This window comes from Hyperoodon ampullatus (assembly GCF_949752795.1).
Source record: "Hyperoodon ampullatus genome assembly, chromosome: 9".
In the NCBI taxonomy this organism is placed as follows: Eukaryota; Metazoa; Chordata; class Mammalia; order Artiodactyla; family Ziphiidae; genus Hyperoodon; species Hyperoodon ampullatus.
This window is the reverse complement of record NC_136922.1, coordinates 56,737,527-56,762,593: the sequence shown is the minus strand read 5'-3', so window position 1 is coordinate 56,762,593 and position 25,067 is coordinate 56,737,527. Positions and strand designations below refer to the sequence as shown.

The 25,067-nt window shown below is 38.1% G+C and overlaps 1 protein-coding gene across 1 annotated transcript in view; it reads left to right on the top strand.

The window, feature by feature from the left end:
* ADAM22 (ADAM metallopeptidase domain 22) overlaps positions 1–25,067 on the top strand; it is a gene marked incomplete at its 5' end in the record, with an annotated part of 228,826 nt that overhangs the window by 10,554 nt on the left and 193,205 nt on the right. Inside the window, 3 exon segments of the mRNA XM_079711160.1 lie at positions 10,976–11,005; positions 11,007–11,027; positions 20,974–21,050. Of these exon segments, the coding sequence (XP_079567286.1) occupies positions 10,976–11,005; positions 11,007–11,027; positions 20,974–21,050 (128 nt within the window).

Sequence of the window (25,067 nt, the reverse complement as noted above, 5' to 3'; positions counted from 1 at the left end):
GGAAAAATTTGTTCTTATTGAGATGGATAATTTTGGTGTCAGTCTCCATTTGCTATAAATAGTGGTTTATTTTCAAGATTAGTTTGGTATCACCTGCAGTTTAGCAATAGTTAGGAGTACTTTGATGTGCTTTTCAAGAAAACTTTAGGGAAGTGTTTAAGAAGAAGAATGGGAAATTTTTTTTACAGATACATTAAATTTACCATTGTGTCAAGTAATCAAGCCATCATTTCTTAGAAAGAGTTTTATTGACTATGATAGAAACTTAAACATCTTTGAAGATAACGGGAGTTTTGATGCAGGACAGGAAAATCGTTCTTATGTTTTACAAAAGTATACAGCTTGTTTAGCTATAAATAGCACATTGCTTTTTTTCAAACTGATTTCCTCATAAAAGTACCTGAAAGCTTGGACAGATATTGATTGATATGAAGGTGGGCAAAATTCAAGTTGTGTTCATTACTATCACCAAAGGTGAAGCCATTTCTGACTGGATGAGTGACTAGAGACGAGGCTATTTCAAACCATGGTGTGTAGCAACTTTTGTTGGTCCTCAGCATCCTCCAGGGTAAAAAGAGGTGCTGAGATACTATGAATTTTTCATTTAATTTAATTTCTGAGGTAAGTTTAGCATGATGTCCTTATAGTTCTTAATGACCTTGCATGGACAATGTTCTCTCATAATTAATGAAGGGAAGGTACTATTCATTCATAACTTAACCAATTTAATATGAAATCTACTTGAGGTCATTGACTAATGAGTTTTTGAGGACTTTTTTTAAGTGTTCTGATTATGAAATCCTGAAGTTTGCAGTTGTCCCAGGGTGATGGGGTAAGAATTATTTCAATTTAATTTAGGGAAAAACATGGTGTGAGGGCATAAATAAAAAAATATCCATTTTTATTTCTTCCCAGCGTTGAGCTCAGAGCCTTGTACATAGCAAGTGCTCAAAAAGCAAATGAGAACTGGATGACATCATTGATGCCATGACTTAGAGAGCCCTGTTCCATTCTTATGCCTCTAGACCCCTGTTGTTATATCAGGTTTTCCCCGGTCGATTATTTTTTTTCTTTTCTCTCATCTCTTTCTTTTCTTATTTCTCAGTTCAGGCTCTGTCACGTTCCTGTTGCCTCTTTCCATCTATCGTTTTTCTGTGAACATAGCCTTGCTCTGTTCACTTTCCCTATGACCCTTGGTTTATTTTGTATTTTTTCTCCTACTCTCTTTCTGTCAAATGCCTCTTTTTCTCTTAGCAACTAAAGTAAAAACAAGTCTCTGAAAGGTTATTTATATTCAGTGTTGGGAACCATCCCTGTTGCCTGTTGCTGGACTGACTTATTTTGGGATTTGCAAAATGTGTTATAGTCCAACAAGCTTCCCACTCTACTACTTACCTTTAAACCTGTTTTTAATGTGGTTTTTCTTTTTCATTTGTTGTTTCTTTTGTTCCCCTTAAATTGTCCCTCATTCATTCCCTTCTTTGGGTGTGGATTGCAGTGAGTTTCACTTCCGCTCTTTGCTGTTGGAATAGTCGCCTTCCGAAAATCATTCTCCTTGTTCTCTCTGCTCATAATCCCCTGGACTTAAACTCTGAGTTATGTGTCTGGTCCATCCTCCACAATTGCTGAGCGTGTCACTTCTCAGAGTCTTCCAGAGGGGTCCATTGCTCCATTGCTGCAGGATTCAGACTCAGCATTGAGCAATGATGAGGCACTTTTACAGGTATACTAATAGTTCAACTTGCCTCACAGGCTTGGCATAAAATTATTCCCGCTCGTGTGTGTGTGTTGGTGCAGGGGTATTGGTGCACTGATCATTTGAGTGGGTTAATAGAAGGTGTCCCCATGAGATGCACTCTAATGTTGGGCTGGAGCTTTGTCATTCGTTTTCACCATTATTTGTTCACTGCTTAACACTCTGCCTGATGGATAGGTGGTACTCAGCCAATATTTATGGTCTGCCTTTGTTTCAGTTTTCAATCTCAAAGATGCGGAAAAAGTGTTCTGTGACCATTTATGTTCTTCTGATGTATTTCCAACCATCACAGTATTTCTTTCCTCCGGATTGTTAAAATCTTTTGTTGGGATGGGTTCGAGAGGAGCACGGGTCCCCTTCCACATTATACCTTATCCCTGACCTCTTTCTTCCCGTTCCCTTTGCGTACATTATTTTTTTTTATTATTTAAAGAAAAAATTTTTTTCCCTCCGCGTACATTCTTGCCGGCCCGACAGAGCCACCCTGTCTATATAGAACACCCAGGTTCTGTGAGGATCCCATCACGGTGAGCACCTGAACTGCAGTAGCTGTCCCCTTTGCTTCACGTGTGAGGCAGGGCCATGAGGATAGGAGAGAGAAGACTGGAGAAAGCAGTGGGAACTTGGACAATGATTGGCAGACTGATATTCTACCATATAAAGCTGCCTTGCTCTCTCCCGGCTGCTTTAATCACTGTGACAAAATCATTCATGTCAGTTTCTAGCCCTGTCTCTCCCAACACAAATAAATCCAAGCTATTTAACCTTTGTGTGTGACTTTATTCATCAGACTTTGCCGTTTGCTGCCTGGAGCTGCATTTTCTTTAAGACAATGATGTCTGTCTTCTGGGAAAGTGACATATAGTATTTCTGATAGTTCTGAACTCGTATGACATATTTAGCTAAGGAGTTTTTCTGATATTTGTTCGTGGAGTTCTGATTTTTTTTTTTGAACCAAGGACAGCATCCTCTTTTTTTTTTTCTCCCTGTAACTAAGCCTCCAATACTTTCTTGTCTAATATTTTGTTTTATTTTTATTTTTTTCTCAATCTTTACCTCCCTATTGTGGACTAACAAGTTAATATAAAATATTTACTTCCTGGAACTTCCCTGGCCATCCAGTGGTTAAGACTTCACACTTCCACTGCAGGGGGCACGGGTTCAATCCCTGGTTGGGGAACCAAGATCCCACATGCCAAGTGGCAATAAACAAACAAACAAACGATCAAAACTCCAGGGAATTATGCTGAGTAAAAAATATTTGCTTTCTTTATTTCTTAGATGGTAGATACTACTCTTATAGAACTATTACTCTATGAAACCTCCACACTCTAAAAGATCTGCACATTTGATTTAAATCAGAAAACACACCACTTGAGAATAGCCACTTTGGTGTAAGTAGAGACCCTAGAGAGGGATGGCACTCTGAGCTGTTTTCAAGCATTAATATCTTAGTGTGAATGAAGGATTGATCTGAAAGTAGGTTTATGATCAGAAAAGAAAGTAAGGGCTTGTGTCAGGAAGGGGGTCCCATGTCAAAATGTTAAGATTAAGTAACAGGCCCACAAAAATGAACTCTTTAACATGACTTCATCTGATTTAGTATAATCAGCTGACTTTTCATGACTTCAGCTGATTTAGTATAATCTCAGGAACAAAATAATTCATATTTTCATTATATATAGTTATAAGGCCATTATTGAAGTATAATTTGCATACCATAGAATTCACCCATTTAACAATAGTGTACAATTCAAAGTTTATTAGTATATTCAAGCAATTGTGCAAGCATCACCATAGTCAGTTTTAAACATTTTCCTCACCTTAAAAAGAAATCCCATACACATTCCCCAGGCTCTCACCCGCCCTGCCTATCTGCACCCCCAGCCCTGGGCAACCACTAGTCTACTTTCTGTCTTTATAGCTTTGCCTATTTTAGACATTTCATAAAATGGAATCATAAACTATCTGGTCTTTTGTGACTGGCTTCTGTTACTTAGCATAATGATTTCAAGGTTTATCCATGTTGTAGCATGCGTTTTTACCTCATTCCTTTTTTAAAAAAAATTATTTATTTTATTTATTTATTTTTGTCTGCGTTGGGTCTTCGTTGCTGTGCCCAGGCTTCCTCTAGTTGCAGTGAGCGGGGGCTACTCTTTGTTGTGGTGTGTGGGCTTCTCATTGCAGTGGCTTATCTTTGTTGCGGAGCACAGGCTCTAGGCGTGTGGGCTTCAGTAGTTGTGGCATGCGGTCTCAGTAGTTGTGGCTCGCAGGCTCTAGAATGCCGGCTCAGTAGTTGAGGCGCAAGGGCTCAGTTGCTCCGCGGCATGTGGGAATCTTCCTGGACTGGGGCACGAACCCATGTCCCCTGCATCGGCAGGCGGACTCTCAACCACTGCGCCACCAGGGAAGCCCGACCCTGATTTTTTGATGTTATAAGCAGTGTATGCCATTAATGCATACATGTGCGTGTGTTTCTGTGGGGCATATATTTAGAAGTGAAATTGTTGATTCTTAGGGTTTGTCCCTTTTCAACTTCTCCACATACTGACAAATCACACAACGATATACCAATTTATACTCCACCTATGGTGCATGAGAATTTCTATGTATCCCCATCTTTTTCATCATTTGGAATCATAAGACTTTAAAATTTCTAACAATATTATGGGTGTGAAATAGTGTCTGATTACTTTGCTTTCCATTTTCCTGATGACTAATGAGGTAGAGCACCTTTGGGAATCTCTAGTTCTTCCTTTGAATGGCCTAGTTGTATACTTTCCCCATTTTTCAAGTGTCTTTTTCTTATTAATTTACAGGCATTTTAAGTATGTTATGGATTCTTTCCTATTATTATTTATCTCTGTTGCAAATACTTTAAAAATTGTGGCTTATCTATTCATTGTCATGGTATATTTTGTTGTAACAGATTAAAAAAATTTTTCTTGGTGTTATCCATATCGATTCTTTTCTTCATGATCGTGTTTATGTATTACTATACTACTGCCGAATCTACTATAGTTTTAGAATAAGTCTTCATTTTTAGTAAAACGACTCCCTGATATATAGTTTTCTTCTAAGAAAGTATTGTAGGATGGTGATTAAGAGTTTGAGAACCTGGAATTAGAGTGCATGGATTCAAAGCCCACCTTTGCCACTAACTGCGCTTAATTTCTCTAATCCTGAGTTTTTACACCAATAAAATAGGAATAAGAATAGCACCCAGCTCATATGTTGTGAGGATTAAGGAGATGAAATGCATAAAGTTTGTAGCTGAGCATTTGGCATATGGTAAGGGCTCCGTACATGTTAGCTCTTTTTGTTGTTGTTGTTTTTTTAGCTCCCATAATGATTATATCTTGGTATAAAACTGTTTGCCCAGTTTCTTGTGTACACAGATCACTGGATTTCTTCGATTGTTTTCACAAAAGCTGTGATTTGCGTCAGATGTTCCAGGAGGGTAGAACAATTTGGACCCTCGTGCTAATTGTGGGTCCCAGCTTTGGTCTCACTGTATTTTTTCCAGGAATTTAACAAACCAAGTTAATCTTGTCCTCCTACTCCCCCAACCCCCAATATAATATTGGTTCAAACATCAGGTGGGTTTTTTTTTTTTTTTTAATGAGTAACAATGCAGCTCAATTACTTTGGGATGAGAAGCATCTCTGCCTTAGTTGAGCCCTCAATAGTCTGTATCCTCATAGGGCTGCTCCCAGCTGGGAAGTGAGGAAAGGAAGGGAGGGCACAACATGAAGAGATTAACGGGCAGTGAGATAAAGGTTGGACTCATAGTTCCCAAACTAGGCTGAGTGTTGGAAGCTATATTGTTTTTAGTAGAGGATAGGATGCTCCATTTAATAGCTTGTTTTATTTTATTTTTAGAAAACATGTTTTAAAAACATGTTCAAAAGACAAAAATCGGGCTTCCCTGGTGGCGCAGTGGTTGAGAGTCTGCCTGCCGATGCAGGGGACGTGGGTTCGTGCCCCGGTCCGGGAGGATCCCACATGCCGCGGAGCGGCTGGGCCCGTGAGCCATGGCTGCTGAGCCTGCGCATCCGGAGCCTATGCTCCGCAATGGGAGAGGCCACAACAGTGAGAGGCCCGCGTACCGCAAAAAAAAAAAAAAAAAAAAGACAAAAATCTAAGAACTTCAAAAGACAAAAATCTAAGGGAACAGGCAGTTGAGGACGAAGGGCTCCCAGAATTTTATAAAAGGTAGCAGTTATTATAACAAAGACCATTCCTCTTCTGCATTTGAATTATGTTTATGACCACAATCTTAATTTTTAATATAGTTTTTTAATAGCAGCTTTATTGAAATATAATTCATGTACCATAAAATTCATCCTTTTAAAGCATACGATCAGTGGTTTTTAATATAGCTTTTAATGAAACTTTTAGTCATCCCCAGTTCTCAGTTTTCCCTTTCTCTTTTGGCTCTCTACTTTTTGTCATTCTATTGTTTTTGGTCCCGTTGTAAACCAGTCGTGATAATCAGTTCCTTTGCTCAGCTTCTTGCTAAGCGGACGCAGCCCAGCATTAGATGTGGCCTTCAGCTCCATGGAAGAACTTCCATTTTCTTGTAGTGGATTCCCATATTTAATAAATATTTTAAAACTTAATCAATCAGCCATGTGTTCCTGAATTTCCAACAGTTTTCAACACAGTCTTTCCAAAATCTGTTATTCTAAAGTTAATTGTTTGTGTTATTTCTCTTTCTTAAGAAATAATTGGGTTAGAAGAAGCCCATATGCTTTTCTTTTAGCATCATATGCTCACTGCAGAAAGTGTTCAGCAAGAGCAGCTCCAAATGCAGATATTATTGTTGCTGGTGGTGGTAGTGGTGTGTGTGTGTGTGTGTGTGTGTGTGTGTGTGTGTGTGTGTGTGTGTGTGTATCTGTCTGGAGAGTCTTCGTGGAATAGCCCATCTCCATAGGGCCATTGAGTCTGTTTTAGTTCTCACATTTCGCTCAATGAGAGAAAAAGCTACACTTGTCTCTGCACCTTCTGGCCCTGTGCAGTTGGGTATTTTAGTTATGTTTGAGCTATTAATCATGCCTTTTTATAGCTCCTGTTCTCTGCAGCGTGTTTTCACTAGAACTAGAGATTCTTGATTTCTCTTTTCCTTGTTCTATCTTTGAATAATGAGGGAACTGAGAAGACTGCAAATATTTAATAGGCTTAGATTCCTGTTCCTTTTATGATAAAGTTTAAACTGCCAGGTTTGCAACTAAAATTTTTCCATTGGTTCTTTTATTTTTCAGATTAAGGCTCAATAACTGCTTTGGGCAATATTAACATTTTGTGTGTGTGTGTGTGTGAGAGAGAGAGAGAGAGGGAGAGAGGGAGAGAGGGAGATGGAATTAATTCCTGTGATTTGATTTTTGAACTGATGTTTAAAAAATTTACTCCCCAAATATTTATTGAGGATCTACTACAGGCAGGCACTATCTGACTTCTTATGATACATCAATGAATTAAAAAAAAAATTTGTTTCTTCATGGGACTTATGTTATAGTAGATAGACAAAAACATAATAGAGGATAAATTATTTAGTATATTAGAAGGTGGTAAGTACCATGGAAAAGAAAAGGAAAAATTATAGCATGGTAATGGACATGGGGAGTGCCGGGGTTGTAGGGGACATAGGTTGTAATTTTTAATAGGGTGATCCAATAGGCCTCACAGAGAAGGTGACATTGGGAAAAGCTTGAAGGGAGTGGGAAGTGAGCCAGGCTCTTCTGTGGAAGAGCATTTCTGGAGGAGAGAACAGTTGGTACAATGACTCCAAGGCTAGAGCATGTCTGTCAAGTTTGAGTAACAAGACTACTACTCCAAAGAAGGTGGGTGATGGAGGATCTCAATGAAAACTGTATTGGGGGCTTTCCCAGTGAAGTTATTTGAAAGTATCCATATCTCTGGCGGTATTTTTAGTTTCATTATATGTTCTCAAAGGATTGTATTATCTTACCAAAGAAGACCACAGAAATTTTCACTTGGGCGGCTGAATGTAATTCATCTACCACACCCAATGTATTGCACTTGGATTCTTCTTTGCAAGAGGGTATTACTTTGGTGCACTTAAATGTACTTTTCTTTTATGTTTATACATGCATGGCTATGGATCACTCTTTCTGCAGGATGTTTTATCCTGTGTAGTTGGTGGATATTTTTAGTGCTAGCCTGCCATAAAGCTTACAAAGTAGCACATAGTTTCTACTGTGCCTAACAGATGAGAGGCATACTTTCAAGTCATCTTTGAACATATCCTGTTTCACAAATGGAGGAAATAGGTCTTAATTGCATTAAGAGAGTTCTGTTAGCTATTGAAGAGGGGAAAGAAGATGATTCAGCATTGGGACAAAGTACAATTAGAGATTGAGGAACTGTCTCAAAAACATACAAAATAGGCTCAGCAGTCATTTCTTCAAGATGGTTTTGAGTAGATATTTTCTCATAGGTGGGAAATGAATCACATAACTCATTGAGGTTCCCTAAAGCTCAAAGTTCCATCCTTCTCCCTCTGAACTATAGATAATACACATTTCAAGTCATGTAGCCAAATGGCTACAAACTCACCAACAAATGTTGATTGAATAAAATGAGCACAGGGACACAGGTAAGAAATTTTTAAGGAATAGAGTGCATATGCTGGTAAAGGTTTTACCCTCTGTAACAGTGATAGTGCTTATAAACTACTGGAGAACTAACCAAGAAACCAATAAAATAATTGGTTTAACTAACTATATGAAAGCAACCTTTGTTAGGGTTATATTCCTGAGAACTAGCAATACTTCCCATTTTGGGCTAATTTACAGTTTGCAAAATAACGTTTGTCCATCTTATTGTCAGATAAGAGTTGTCAGATTTGTTTTAAATTTGTAAGTGAGCATGTGGTTTGTGCCAAACGAGGTACTGAGTGCTGGGAATACAGAGGCACTTGGTCCAGAGTTGAGAATGGAGGGTGGTGTAGCTGTGAGGCATGGACCTCAAGGAGAGAGGAATAGAGGAACTGTCATCTGGAAGTGACAAGGGGGAAGCAAGAATAATTCTGACTTCTGGATGTAACACAAAATTCTCGTCACGCACCCTCAGACTTTGGCCGCTCATGCGGTATAATAATAAATAACATTGAGGGAACTAGACTGTTCTGTATACTTTACACGTATTCAGTCTTCTCAGCAATCCTCAGAAGTTGATACTGTTGTTCCCATTTACTAAATGGAGAAACTGAGTCACAGGGGGCTTAAATGACTTGCCCAAGATTGTTCAGTTTGGAAAGGGGTGGAATTTGAAACAGGAAATTTGGCTCTGGAATCTGGAGTCTTAGCCACTACCCTCTGCCACTTTTCATAAGTAACTGCTCACGGTTCTAAAAGAGAGGGAAAACTCTTTAGGACAAAAGAGTTTAGTACTACTGGATTATGTTACTGCCTTGTACAAGAGTAACATGTTTACCAGACCATACAAATCTGTGGGCAGGTGTTGTATCTTTCATAGCGTCCGCTATGGTCCTCATGGAGTCCTGAGCACAAGTAGGGTTCAGGACGTGATGGTGGTGAGGGAGGGGACGGGACCTGCAAGGGAAGCCAGAGAAGGACAAAAAGGATGGCTTGGCGGCAGTTTGCTGAGGATGCTGATCTAGGGAACATTTTGGCCAGGAGGCTTTGCCAGGAGGCAGCTTCCCAGAAGCCCAGTGGGAGTAGTTCAGAGTGACCACGTACACACTTCTCAGAAGTAAAGACATTCTCCCAGGGTATCATTTAATAAATTAATTGAAAAGTGACTTCTGTGTTACTTCGAAGTATTCATTTGCTTCAGAGCAACAAGAAGTAAAAAGAAGCCAACAAACAAAAAGTATTATAAAACGAACAGAAAGAAAGGCTGTGCCCAGAATTTTTCCTTTATAAAAGAGAATCAGGATATCTTGTAGGAATCCTTTCTTTAACCCAGTGTGTCAGAGGCACAGAGGCCTCGTTAAACTGCCGTAATTTGCCCCCAATAGAGGCAACAACTATAGAGTTTGGTTTATTCCGCTTTATGTCAAAACACATCAACAGCATAGAAGCCTGAGTCATGTGTGGAACATTGAAAACAGTTCAGTGCCCCTGCATGCTTGCTCTTTTGTTAAGGCAGAGAGTTTAAACAGAGGGAAGTATGAACGGCTCTAATCAAGCTCTTGGCCCCCAAGCTCCACTGACGCACCTTCACAAGGTCGTGGCTCCCTGTGATCTTTTCTGTTTTTTGGATCTTTATTTTTTTGGTGTTGTTGTTTTGGTCACACCACACGGGTTGTGAGATCTTAGTTCCCCAACCAGGGATTGCACCCAGGCCCTCAGCAGTGAAAGCGCCAAGTCCTAACCACTGGACACCAGGGAATTCCCTACCCTTTGTTTCTAACACAGAGGAGGTCAAGTTCCATCAACCTTTGACATGATATTGTTCCTATCAAGAGCTGAGTTCATGCCAGTGAAGAAAAGAGTGGTCAGACCTGGATTTTTCTTTCTTTTTATTCAGACACAAAGTCATAACAATAGTTAGAAATCTCCGAAGTTTTGTCTTGGCTTTTTCTTGTAATGAAGACATATTTCAGGCCTAAGGCATAGTCTACATTTGATTCTGACTTTACATCGCTAGACACTGTTACCTTGTCCTAGGTCTAGAGACCCTCCAGGGAGGATTTATATCCTGTCTCCATTTTAGAGCAGCACTTATTCCTTCTACTAGATCTTTTTAGAGTTGAACTCACCAGCACTACAGAGTTTACTTGTTTTAAGTAGTAATTATTTTCTAGGTTACAGCTGACTACAAGCTATTCCTGCCATGATGTATACACAGTTATGCACACACATGCACGTGCGAGAATTATTGGGTGTACAATGGATAATGTGACTTGGTTTGGTGAGGTTTTCTATCTCTCTCAATAGCAGTATCTCTTAGAATTCCTGCTTTAAGAGATTATTTACAGTCAATGTCTTTTTAAAAGGCATTTCACTTTTCTAGGGAAAGTGTTTAGTGCTAAGGATTAAGTAACACGATTGATCTACTTATTGCAAGGGGCAGTAGTCACTAGTGCCAATAAATAATGGAAGTGCAAGGAAAAGTAATGTCTAGAGTTTTTTCATTACTCTGGGCCAACAGAGTAATTTCATTATTTTGCTACCCCTTAGATATTTCCTAGCAACGTGTTTGAAAATTTTTACTCTTTAAGTTCTTTAGATTCAGATGCTTTTGAAGTCTATATCCCAGAAAAACTATAGATCTGATACATGTAATGCAGCACATTTAACAAAAATTTTCTCATTGGGTATTTCTTTTCTAATAAATATGCATCATGAATGGATTCTTTCAATTTCCCTATAATTTAAGGGCAAGGAGTTACCCTTCAAAGCAGCTTGGAGACACCAGCTAGTAGTATGTGGAAGCCCATCAGTTTAAGAATTTGGGGGGCAGATTCATGTCATACTGAATCTCTGTAGCAGATTCTTGCTATGTTCTAACCTATGCACGCATTGCAAGATTCCATGTTTCTGAGACATGGTTTCCTTAGGGATGGCTGGTAATCTGCATGCTTGCTCTTAATTGGTCAAGTTCCCTCTCTCTCTCTCTCTCTCTCTCACACACACACACACACACACACACACACATACATATCCATTCCTTCCTTCATTTCATAATTGTGGTAATTGAGATAACTCTTGTGTTCTTCCAACCAATCTTCATTCTAGCTACTTGGGAAATCCCCCAAAATAAATAGATATTTTTGCAAGGTTTGTCTCTCATTTTGTGTCCCAGTAAAGAAAGCCTTTGGTGGGTGACTGTTAAGTTACAGATTAAAAAAACATCTTTTGAAGATTCTTGATATTAGAGACGTATTGCCTTTTTCTTTTTCTTTTAAGCAGGAGCTTTGCTCTTGCAGTATTTTACTAAGATTATTTCTCGACTGTGTTCTTGGAAAACTCTTGGACAGTTGAGATCGTAAAGAAAGAATCTGCTCCTTCTAAAGTTTAATATGCATGTGTATATATGTATTTGTGTGAGCAGAAAGTCCTCTATAATTATGTAGTTTTAATCTTTAGTTCTAGGAGAGAAAAAACTTTCTTACCCTATGTAAATTTGTTTCTTAAAGAAAATACTATGGAATTCTTACATGTCAGCTATTTATCATGGCATCTTGGTCAGTGATAGCTATGATTTTTCTTTCCTCAAACACTGGGAGCTGGCCCTTTCACAGAAGTGAGCCTTAACTCTCAGATGCCTCTAATACCTATATAAAGAAGGTGAAATTAAGCAAGCAAGCAGACAAAAATCCATTGCCTTAACTGGGTGAAGTGCATGTTGATGTGAAGAACTCACCATTCTTCATTTTCTTCTTTAGACTTGGCCTATTTCTGATGTGGCCTCCAGGAAAGACTGTGACCCAGCTGGCAGAGATGACACTTATTTCCAGGCCTGCTTTTATTTTTTTAAATAAATTTTATTTATTCATTTTATATCTTTTGGCCACGCCGTGCAGCATGTGGGATCTTATTCCCTGACGAGGGATCGAACCCACGCCCCCTGCGCAGAGTCTTAACGACTGCACCACCAGGGAAGTTCCAGGCCTGCTTTTAAAATCATCCGATTTAGAGCTGAACTGACTAGTTATTCATTTGATAATATAATAGCTTAACTGCTTTTCCCCTCCTCTGTTCTTTTTACCTGTGTTTTATTTAACTCTCAGTAGTTACATTATTCTTTGCAACAAGCTTTTATATACTCTTTCACCATAGACAAAAATATAAGGTGTTTTTCTCACAGCATTCTGTAATTCATACTATTTTCAGTTCACCTATGGGGAAAAACAAGATGAAGCATAGAAAGTTTTAGTAACTCCAAAAATCAAATGTCAAGTCAGCAGTGAGGCCAGGAAGACCTGTAATTTTTCTCCCAAGCCTTTCTTGCATTAAGGTAGAGTATCTGTTTCCCAGCGCTGGTTCATCTGAGGGATTTTGTCTGCTGATTTTGTTGCATCCAAACGTTGGAGTTCCTTGCACTCAGATTAAATTACAGCTCAATATGACTACATATGGTATTATTCTCAGGATGCTAAAGGTTGTAAAGGTCTGCTCTGACTTTCAGGCTTCTGAGAGAAAGTGTTTTCTTGTTCAGGCCTGAAATGAAGGCCTAGTAATGGGCGGTTAATAGCCAAGATGATGGAGAGACTGATTTATCAGAAGATAGCAGAGCATAAATAGGTAATGAGGCTGCCTGACTTCCTGAATGGAGAGGAGAAAATGAGAGCTGATGCCAGCGTCGGCCCAGCCCCTCCACCTCCATTTTGTTGGAGCAGGGGCCACTGGAGAGAGGGGTCCTCTGCCGCCAGGAATCACAGAGTCGAGGGCTTTCAGTGACGTCAGAACTGGAAGCTCAGCAAGGCAAATTCACAGGATGCCTCTCAAGAACTCACCTAAGAAAAGCCTTTTTTGTGTGTGTGTGTGTGTTGTATGTGGCTTCACCTAGGGCTCCTGGCTGCTGAGATCTATATGACATAATCTCTGTCCTTGGGTAATACATCCCCAAACAGGCGCATGTCCACAACAGTGGAACACGTTTACATCAATGTAAAAATTTTTGCTTCAAATAATAGCAAGAACCAGCATTTGAATTATAGAACAAGTGTGACTAGAGAGGAATTCCATGGGAACTGGTTACTCATTAGACCCATATAGTTAGCTCTTTAAAAATTCCCGTGAGAGTTCCAATCTATTGCTCCTTGTCCTTCCTGTTTTTTTCTTATAGTGTGTTGAGAGTGTGCTGTGTGCAAAATAATATGCTAAGGTGCTTGTACAGATGTTTCTTGGCCCTCACTTAATTTATCTGGGGAGGCTACCAGATGGAATCCCTTTTACCTCCTTTTTTGGCCTTCTCTTACTCTCCCTCTCCTTTTTTTTTTTTTTAACTTTTAAAACTTTTATTATTTTGGTTGAACTCAACAATAAAATTCAGGCAGTAAATTGTCAAAGGAACATACATTTTACTTGCAAGAAATATAGGGGGATTCAGTAAGTAGATCATCAGTTTCAAAGCTAAACATATTTTGTCGTAAATTGTGAAGATAAGGGAAAGGAGCTATTGTTTATTGAACATCTGTCATCTCAAAGCCTTTTACATCCATTTCTTATTGTTTCCAGGATAAAGAGTACATTTCTTACATTGTTTTATACTAGTGGTTCTGAACCCTTGGCCACCCCTCAGAATCACAGGGTAGCTCTTTAAAAAATATTGATGCCCAGGATCCATCCCAGACTAAAAGAATTAGAATCTCTGAGTTTGGGGCCCAGTCAGTGGTATTTTTAAAAAGCTTCCTGAGCAAGCCTAATATGCAATCAGGATTGAGAACCACTGGTTTGGAAGTTCTTTGGCATTTGGGGTTCCAGCCTCTTCTCCCACAATAGATGCCTCACATCTTCTGTCTCAGGAATATAGCATTTCCTACAATCCCTGAGTGTGTTGAGTTTCCCATTTTTGTACCTTTGTAGGGTCTTTTACCAGGCGTGCTTTCCCCTGCATTCTTGGTCTGAGGAGCACCTCCCCAACTCTCTGTAATCCTATAGTCAGACGGCTGCTGTTATACCTTGTACATATATCTATTATTGGACTTTCAAATATTTTGTAATAATTTGTGTAGCAGCTCCCCTTTTTGACTGTGAGTTTCCTGGGTGCAGGGGCCATGTCTGACTGTTCTGTGTATCCCCAGAGCCTGGTGTATTTCCTGAGGTATGGTCAGTGCTCCATAAATGTTGAATGGATTGTAACTTATCCTTTAGTTTTCACAATAAAGCTACAGAGTGTGTATTATTATTTTTGGTCTTTTAGAGACAAGGACTTTCAGTTCAGAGACATTAAACAATTTGCCCTAGTTTGTTCCATTAATAAATGGAAGACCCAGAATTCAAACCCAGTTCTGCCTGGCTTTAAAGGCTATGCTTTTTTGTTTTCTTTCATTTTGTTTTAAAATGTCCTGTTGCTGGACACTATTTGGTTCTTGCAGTACTAAATATAGAAGGTTGGATTTTAAGAGCCTTTTGGTTAAAGATAATATGTAAATTAAATGCAATATATGATACAGATTAGACAACTATGGACATGATTGAGTTGACCACATGAAAAGAGGGAGGCATTTAACATAGAGTCATAGATATACAATTATGAATAGAAAACACTAATGCTCTTACATATGTATTATGCTAATTTACGTATTAGGTAGATCTATTTGGTAGAATCCTCTGTTAAAAAAAGCCATTGTTATACAATTCTGCTTCAGTAAGTTCCATATCTTAAGTAACAGACGGGGGAAACAATATTATTGATGTGGCTACAGGAAATTCTAGAATGAGAATCTTAATGTTAATAGGTTGTAGTATCAGTCTGTTTGAACTGTTTTGTCAGAAGTCCACATAAGGCAATGGAGTAATTACAGTCAGGTTATGGTGATTCTTCAGTTGCCTTGTCTGATGTAGAAGACCAGGGAAAATAGTTAAAAGTAATTATTGGTATTTTGTTTTTTACTGAGCTCAAAGTATTGGATACCAGGAATTACACTTGTATTTTTTAAAAAACTAAATAGAAGCAATCAAATGGCAAAGAAGAATTTAGGATGCAGAATAGCTAAAGATTCTGTTACATACATTGAAGACTTCGTTTTAATTATGTTAATTATTTTCAGAATTATCCTGTTGTACAATACTGTTTGACTGGTAATACTCCCATGCCACTGATATTCATTGATTTATTATTCAGGTTGGGCTTAATTAAAAACCCAGACTACCTGTCTTTCTCCTTGCGTCAAAGTTCTGATTCTACCATGACAGTTTTAGTGTCATCTTTGCTTTAAAAAAAGGTTGTAAGGACTTCCCTGGCCGTCCAGTGGTTAAGACTTCGCCTTCCAATGCAGGGGGTGAGGGTTCGATCCCTGGTCGGGGAGCTAAGATCCCACATGCCTCGTAGCCAAAAAAAAAAGCCAAAAATGTAAAACAGAAGCAATGTTGTAACAAATTCAATGAAGACTTTAAAAATGTTCCACATCAACAACAACAAAATCTTTAAAAAAAAAAAAGGTTGTTAGTAAGACAAGCTTGAAAAGTTCATTTATATCTGCTCTTTGTAATATGTAAGGTTGCTCTAGTTCATGGCTCTAGGAGATGTGAGGAGAAAAAGACAGGCTGCCAAGAAGCAAAATGCATAAGGAGCTTGGGGGTTATATTAACTTCACATTTAAATTTCAGCTATTGCCCATGGATAATAAACAGGCCTCAATCTGGGGGTTGTATCAGGTTCTTCTGGTCCTAAAATTCTATGATTCCTTTTTGAAATTTGAAATTTAAATTATCCTTATGTAATTATATTGATTTATTAAGTTTTCTTGCCATCTGGATAGTTATTTTATATTTTTGCCTTTTTCTCCCTCAATCTTTTTTCACAGCTATGATCAAAATCAGCCTCAGTGCTTAAAACACACACACTTTACCATACCTGTGTAATTTTTTTCTTAAAAAATGGATTTCCATGGGTATTGTAAAGTATAATGCTTAATTTCTAAGGTTGTGCTTTGTGTCAGATGTGGTAATGTTATTGACTTTTCTGATGAAGTCAGAGTTCCAAAGATTGTTTTTCATGGTTTGATTTTCTTCTCATATGCTCTAGAAGTGCTCTTTAGAACCCAGTAAAACCTGCAAGCACCTCCAAACTGCAGAATGAAAGCAAAGATGAAGCATGATGGAAAAGGCCTGCCAGGGGGTGAAATGCTGCCCTACTACCAAACAGGGTGATTTGGAAATGACATTTACCCACATGCCTCAGTTTCCTTATTTGTAAAATAAGGATGTGTATTATATGAGCTCTAGGTTATTCTAGGGTAACAAAGCATTTGGTTAATAGATTTTAAAATCACAAGTCATTCTTATATAGTAATTTGAAAAAATGCATTTCTGCAAAATAATAATAATTTTCAAATGTCTCTAAGAGCCATTACTACCTTTTAATCTTCTAGTTAAGTTAATAAATATTAGAATTTTGGGGGGCAATATATGTTAGGCACTCCCCCACCAAAATAAAGAGGAAAATCCTGATTAGACTAGTTCTCTCTTCTTAAACATTTTCTTTTCTTTTGAGCTAAGAAGGTAAGGTCTAAGATTAAGGTGTTGAATAATAAGCTGGATTGTTAATTGCATGAGTTCAGTGTAATTCTACTTAATTTATAATTTCTCCAAGATAACCTAAAGAAGTAAATATGTTTCTTCTCTTCAGCCTACTTGTTAAGTCAGACATATGGGGATGGCAGGTGCCTGAATGGTAGATGACCATCCAGAATGCAAGGAAACCATGCTAACATGTATTTTCGTGATTACTACTGCAAATTTGTTTTGGCTGGGAAGTCCTGTGTTTGGAGTTTGATCCTTTTGCCTTCATGAGTGTCAGTTCTACTAGTGCAGGTGCCTTGGTTTTAACCCAGCCATGGAGGAAAATGACAGTGAACACTGATGCAATCAACTCGTTATTGGAGTTGCTTTTCTAAATGTTCAGGGACATTGCCAGTGATGCTGTATTAGTTTCCTATTGCTACTGTAACACGTTATACCACAAACTTAATGTCATAAAACAGCTAAAATTAATTTTCTTACAGTTCTAGAGATCAGAAGCCTGAATTAGGTCTTAAAAGGCTAAAATGAAGGTGTTCTCAGGGTTATGCTCCTTTTGGGGGCTTTAGGGAAAAATTGTTCCTTGGTTTTTCCAGTTTCTAGAGGCTGCCAACTTTCCTTGGCATGTGGCGTTTTCCTAACCTCATTTTAATCTCTACTTCCATCATCACATCTCCTTCTCTGACTCTGATCCTTATAAGACTCTGGTGACTACATTGGGTCCACCTGGATAATCCAGTATACTCTCCCCATCTCAGGGTCCCTAACTTTATCACATCTGCGAAGTCCCTCTTGCTGTGTGAGGTAACATGTTCACAAGTTCCAGAGATTAGAGTGGGGGCATCTTTGGGGCCATCGGTCTGTCTGCCATAGATTCCTTCTAATCATCCAGGTCATCATCCAGATGTCATCTCCTCAGAGAGGCCTCCATACCACCTAGAACCCTATCTACCCTGGTTACGTGTTTACCCTGTTTTATTAAATCTGAGAACAGTGTATTTATATTCTAAGTTTATTTTTTATCTAATTGTTCATTTTCTGTCATTTTATTTGTCACTTTCTATCTCCTTCCACTAGAAGATAAGCCCCACTAGAGAGGAAACATGATCAGTCTTCTTCATCTTGCCCCCCAAATCAGAAGAGTTCCCAGCACTTGGTAGACTCTCAGAAGATGTTTGTTGAATGAATCAATCTGTATACAGTCTAAGGAAGCCTTCCTTACATTAAAACAATATTAATATAATCCCGTTCCAATTACTATCAATAATGCACACATTTTTCACTAACGGCAGTTAAACATGCTGTCAATAGATTTTCTGTTGAATTTACATAATGGGTTTCTCCTTGGGACATAGATGAGATCAATAAAGTAAAATACCAGATGTAAACTGAAGCTGCAGGAAAAAGAAAATATAAGAATTAGACAGAATTAATGCAAACAGTAAATATCTTGCTAAAAAAGAATAGTAATGTTATTTTGATCCAAGCTGTAATCATGATGCCGTGATGAATAACATGTGTCCTCTGCCATGTTCACAATAAATGCTGAGAAAGAATGGAGGAGAGAGAAGTTCTTTTTAATTGAGACAGAGCTTTCCTCAGGCTGTTCCCAAAACATGGTTGTTAGCACTTCAGGAAACTCAAAGAGCTTTTAGAGAAAAGAAATTATCCATTGAGGTGGCATTAAGAACAACTTGATGGAAGGGTAGCATTTCTGTAAGCAGGTAATTTATAGCTATGCAATTGTTGTTCATGTATGTATCCAGGTGATTGATCAAACCCTCAAATGAGTCAGTCAGTCAGGAAATACTTATTGAATACCTGATGCTGGTCAGTACTGAGGCCCTCACATCAAAATGAACCGTATTGAGGAAGAGGAGAGAAGGAAGCTAGAAGGGTTTGGGAAGACTTCCTGGGAGAGGAAAGTTTGGATTGAATTGTGTCCCCTCCAGAATTTATATGTTGAAGCCCTAACTGCTAATGGGACTGTATTTGGTGACAGGGTCTTTAAAGAGGTAATTAGATTAAATGAAGTTGTAAGGGTGGATGCTAATCCAATATGACTGATATCCTTATAAGAGGAGAGAGAGAGAGAGAGACAGACAGACAGACAGAGACAGAGACACCTGGGGTACACATGCATAGAGAGGAAGCCATGTGGCCATCTGTAAGCCAAGGAGAGAGGCCTCAGGAGAAACCAAATCTGCCAACACCTTGAGCTTGGACTTCCAGCCTCCAGAACTGTGAGAAAGCAAATTTCTGTTGTTTACATCATCCGGTCTGTGGTACTTTCTTATAGTAGCCCGGGTAGACTAATACAAAAAGGAACTTGATCTAAGTCTTGAAGGATGCATAGGGCCATTTCTGGGAAATGGCCGTGGTGAAGATCACTACCCCAGGGTCTGGTTTGGAAAAGCACAAGTGGTTAATGAAAGCTACAGAAAGAGTTGGAATGCACATAGTTTGTGGAATTAAAGAGTAGAAGAGAGAACTGAGTGTGAATGGGATATGGGTGGGTCCTTGGGAACTTGTGTGCTGTTATGTCTGGGGTGGGGGAGGTGATTGTGGAGGATCTCAATATGCAGAGAGATAAAGTTTGTATTTGATGTAGTAGAAAATATAGGACTTACATTTGGGGTTTTGGTAAGGAGTCAGTTTTAGGAAAATCAGGGAGGATATGAACTGTGGCAGATATGAAAATGAAGAGTAAAGTGTGGATCCAAGAACCATCATAAAAAGAAAAAAGAAGCCGGAATTTGGTGATAACCTGGGTGTTAATTGGGAAGACTGAGGAGTTAGGGTTGGATGTTTAATGAGGCTAAGAAGTATCTAGATAGTTCTTCATTCTTGGGGTTTCACGAGGATTGGAATGTGTTAGCAACTGAGGTGTGGCATTCTCCCACTCCCACTTATTTCAAAGATTTTAAAATGGAAAGGTTATCCTTTGTTTCCAGAAAGCTTTATGATTATTAAGCACTCTCCTTTCTCCTGATACCATAGCTTAATGAGTGTGAAAATCCTAGGTATGATTGAGGTGCCCTTTGTGCCCCACAGAATCCTAGAATGTCCCTTCCTAAGATGCGCTGGTTCTCGGGGAGCAGCACCACCATCTCCCTCACTTGTTACATAAATACAGTTGCTCAGATGGTTTATATCTCTAAAATAGTGTATGTTTGCTTTTCTCACTGCAGGAATTATACATGTTTATTGTAGAAATTTTGGATACTATAGACAAATATGAACCAAAAAATCAAATAATTTATAGTTCTACTGCTCAGGTATAGCTACTGTTAATATGGGGAGTCAAAATAAATAGTTCTGCTTCCTTCCTCCTTTCTTTTCAGTTATTACATGTGGTTATTCAATACGCTAATATTAATGTTATTGGTAACACTGTATGTTTTTTAGAGTCCCTTGTGATTTTCTCTGGGAGTCCCTAGATTGGCATAGGAAATAGTGATTTTTTTCCCAATAAACTTTTGATGGGTGATGTTTGCAGTAGATGGGCAGAGGCTCAGTTTTTCTCTTAGGAAATTGTGGAAACCTCTATGAAATTACATTTGGTAAATTAGAACTGAACTATTACTTTGAAAGTATGTATTTGAGATAGGATAAAAAGGGTTTTTTAGAAGTTTAGATGTCTTCCTTGTAAATAGATCACATTCATCATCTTAATTTACTCTTGTATTGAACATATTTTTCCCTATTTCTTTTTTAATCTACAAAGCTTAATTTTAAAGGAGTCAGTCATCTAAAACAGAATGAAGTGTAGTTCAGTCTTCTTGGAAATGAAATGTTTAACCACTTGAGATAAAGCAGAAAGGGAGGGTACTTGCCCTCCTTGATTAAGTGGTACTTTACTTTAGATTAGTGAATAGCTTCTAAGAAGGTGCAAATTTTAATTTGTTTTTATTTAATTTCTATGTTGAACTGGTTTCCTAATTTATATTATAAAACTTTCAAATGATCATGAGAAGTGCTTATCATCTGATCTCTATGGCTGAATAATAAATACCTTTTATCTTTCTGATATTGCAGTTGACTCACGTTGACCAGGCAAGCTTCCTGCTGGGTGCCTTTGGAACATCATTTATTCTTGATGTCCTGCTAAATCAGTAAGTTTTTCTTGAGCTGCACTCACTGTTTTCAGACACACGTTGAATCCAGTTTCTTATCCTGCTGTAAAAATTTTTTTCTTACTATATTTTACTTCGTTTTCCAATATCAGTTAAATATTATATTTAAAACTTGTATCTATTGACTGTAAGTTATAAAGTCTGGTAAATAACAGAAAATGGGTATCCGCTTGAAATTGAACAAGTGTAACAGCTTTAAGAATGTAAAATTGAGGGAAAGATTTACTCCAATATTTTGCATAAAGATATATATGACCTAAGTTCCTATGAATGACAATAAATTATGAAAATAATACTTTGAGTATTAAAATATCTTTCTTAAGAACAGCAGAAAAGGTAAGTTACCCTTTTTGCTCAGTGAGTCAGGGGACTGGTTGCATGATAGTGTGATTCCAAATAATGCCATTAGATGCTTTGATTTGGGAATTGATTTTTGTAAGGTTTAAGGTACTGGAATTATTCTGTAAATACTATATAATTTTGGAAATTGTCATTACCTAGAATTTTAGGTTTGGAATAGTAGAATTTTAAGTTTGGGAGTGGCTTTTGATAAATCACTGGATTTAATCTCTTCCTTCTGGGTTAGTATCTAAGAAGTCTTACAGGACATTTAGTTGTCTATTCACTTTTTTTAAAAAGCATTAATATCCCACTTCTTATCCTGGGCAAGCAGGAAGAGACCAGGGCTCTGTCAGCCAGTGTTTCTGAGCTGAGCAGCACTGGACCACAGCTTTGCTGAAATCAGCTATGCAACAACTTAGGAAGAAAGTTTGAGGCCAGGAGGATAGTACGGTAGACCGAGAGTGAGAACTAGAGCCTAATTTGTCTACAGTGGGGAATCAGCCAGGTTGAAGACTCTGAGTTAATAAAAAAAAGGATGTAAGAGGCAGTTCTTAGAGCTGTACTAACTGGATAGGTAGCCACTAACCTCTTGTGGCTGTTTAAATTAAAATTAAATAATTAAAAAAAAATAAAAAATTCTGTTTCTTAGTTGCATGAACCACATTTCAGATGCTCAGTAACCATGTGTAGTTAGTGGTTACCTTATAGGACAAGGCAGAACATTTCCAACATTGGAGAAAGTTCTGTTGCACAGTGCTGGTTTAGAGATTTCCTTTGAGGAAAGGGCACATGTGCACTGTTAAGATTATTGAGCGAGGTCAATCAGTATCCAGGAGAATTCACTTCTTCCTTTTAGATTTTAGTCTATGTTTAATAAATTAATTTAATAATTAATTTTACTAGTATCCTAATTTTTCTGGAATTTATTTACAAAGTTTTCATCATACCATAGTTATTGCTTTAGTGTTTAAGTTATATATTAGTTTATTTTTTGATTAAGCTGCCTTGTAGGTAGGTACATTTTGTAAGTAGTGCTTCCCTCTCCCCACATTTTTGTTTCACAAACAATTTAAATACTGAAAAGCATGTGTTAGATGGCAGTCTGTTATTTGGGTTTTCTAACAGTTGGGAGTGTTTTGTTCTTTGATCATGCACATTTAAAAAATGTAACATAAGTTGTATTTCTACAATATTCATTAAAATAGTTTCTTTCTTATTTTTAAAATTTATGGCTTAGAACATAAATATTAGATGTTTTATACCACACTGTATTTTACCCTAATTTCATAGGGTGTGAATAAGATTGTGTTAATATGATCTGTATCTTATATTCCTGCTTGATGTAAATACCCTAAAATTTACATGTTTGTATGACTTGTTTCAGTTTTTCAGCAATTTTAATGTCATAAAGTTTTAAAAAACTCATTATGAAGGAATGCATGCTCCTTAGAAAAATAATGAAAGAGTAGAAAAACAATCTCATATAATTCTACCACTTAGACACTGATTGCCCTGTTTTAAGCTGTGCTCACTTTCCCATACACCCTACTACCTATTCTCCCTTGCTTAATTTTAAAAATATTATCACAATTTAATATAAAGTTTGACTCATGAAATTGCCATTTTTGCCAGTCAAAAATTTGATGACCATCATTGTCATATAGTCAACTACTTCTCTGTATTTTAATTTTTAATTTATTTAAAAATTTTTAAATTTATTATTTTTTTGTCTTTTTCCTCCATCTAGAATTTAAGGTCATTGAGGGCTGAGATGTTTTTTCGTTTATTGTTGTATCCTTAGCCCAGAATAGGCACTAAATTCTAGGTTGGGAAGTCATATTGACTTAGAAACTAAAGGCTGGAATAGGCCAGGAGACAGAGGAGGTGATGGATGAGGGTGGAGGCTATCAATTGGGGAAGAGTGAAGCAGCAAAAAAGAAAGAGGGCAAATGTTTGGGGCTGGCTTCTAAAAAAGCTGAGCATACACATCTAGGTATGATTTGGAAAGTCAGGTTTCTAGGTCTCTATTTCAATGACTCCTTTCCCTTCCTTTGAATCATGGTTCTGGTAGATACCCGCTGCCTTGTTTTCTGGTTTCTGACATTTGTAATGCCTTGACTTTCAGTACCCCAACGAAGAAAGGATATTTATTCATTCTGCCCAAGCCATCTCACTTCCTCTGGAGGAATCCGAGCACTATAGTTTTCTGTTCCTGAAGGAGAGACACATATGGCCATACTTATCAGAGCATGAAGCTTAGAATACTAAGGGTGAAGCAAAATTTCTTTCTAGATACTGGCAAGAACCTCCCTTCTGCTTATTGCAGTACAAAGGATAAAATAATAGCATAAATAGAGATTTCCTGGGCTGAGAAATATGCAAAGTTTTTTGGTTTTGTTTTTGTTTTTTTGGCATGGGATCTATATTAAACATAGATGTCAGGTATCTATTTTCTTTATGCTTTATGGTCTAGGATGATTTGATACAAAGGTTTTTTTTCTTATTTTTATAGAGAATGTTTTTATTTCATGGTTTCACTTTATATATTGTCTAGTGGTTATATTGGTTAAGGAGCAGAAAGATGAAAAATCGATGATGCTCTATAAGTTTTCCTTCCTTCCTTCCTTCCTCCCTCCCTCCCTCGCTCCCTCCCTCCCTCCCACCGTTCCTTCCTTCCTTTCTTTTTTTTCCTCACTCATATGCTTACTAACATTTATTTAATGTAGTTTGTTGGTTGTTTTTTTTTACTTTTTCTTCTTAAAACAATTTTTTTTATTGAGGTATAGCTGATTTACAATATTATAGTCATTTCAGGTGTACAACATAGTGATTCAAAGCTATATCCATTTGACGTTATTATAAAATAATGACTACACTCCCTGTGCTGTACAATATATCCTTGTAGATTATTAATTTTATACATAGTCATCTTTACCTCTTAATCCTCTACCCCTATGTTGCCCCTCCCTCCTTCTTCCCTAGCCCCACTGGAAACCACTAGTTTGTTCTGTATATCTATGAGTCTGTTTCTGTTTTGACATATTGATTCATTTATTTTATTTTCTGGTTCCACATATAAATGACAACACAAAGTATTTGTCTTTGTCTGACTTATTTCACTAAGCATAATATCCTCTAGGTCCATCCATGTTGTGGAAAATGCAAAATTTCATCCTTTGTATCTGGTAGGTTGGTTATGTTTCCCAGTGTTAGAGAAATGGCCTTTTGTAGGTGATATCTTATATGTTCCAGCAGCTCTGCTCACCAGAGCTATGTACTCTAGGGGTTCCCCCTATGTGGGCTGTGTGGGTCCTTCTGTTGTGGTGGGTGGACTACTGTGGGCGTGCTGGTCGGCATGGCTGGCCCCCTGTTCAGCTGGTTGTCAGTCCCTGCCTTGTGTGGAGGCTGCTGGCCACTGGTTGGTAGGGCTGCGTAATGACAAGGCTGGCTGTGGAACCCCAGCGAGTCCCAGGGCTAGTGCTGGCTCACTGGTGGGTGGAGCTGGGTCCTGGGGACTCTGACTGAAGGGCCCTGGGGGTCCCAAAGCTAGTGGGTGGGGCTAGATCCCAGGGCCACTGGCTGAGGTGCCCAAGGTGTCCCAAATCTGGAGTTGACCCGTTGCTGGGCAGGGTCTAGTCCTGGGGTCTATGGCTG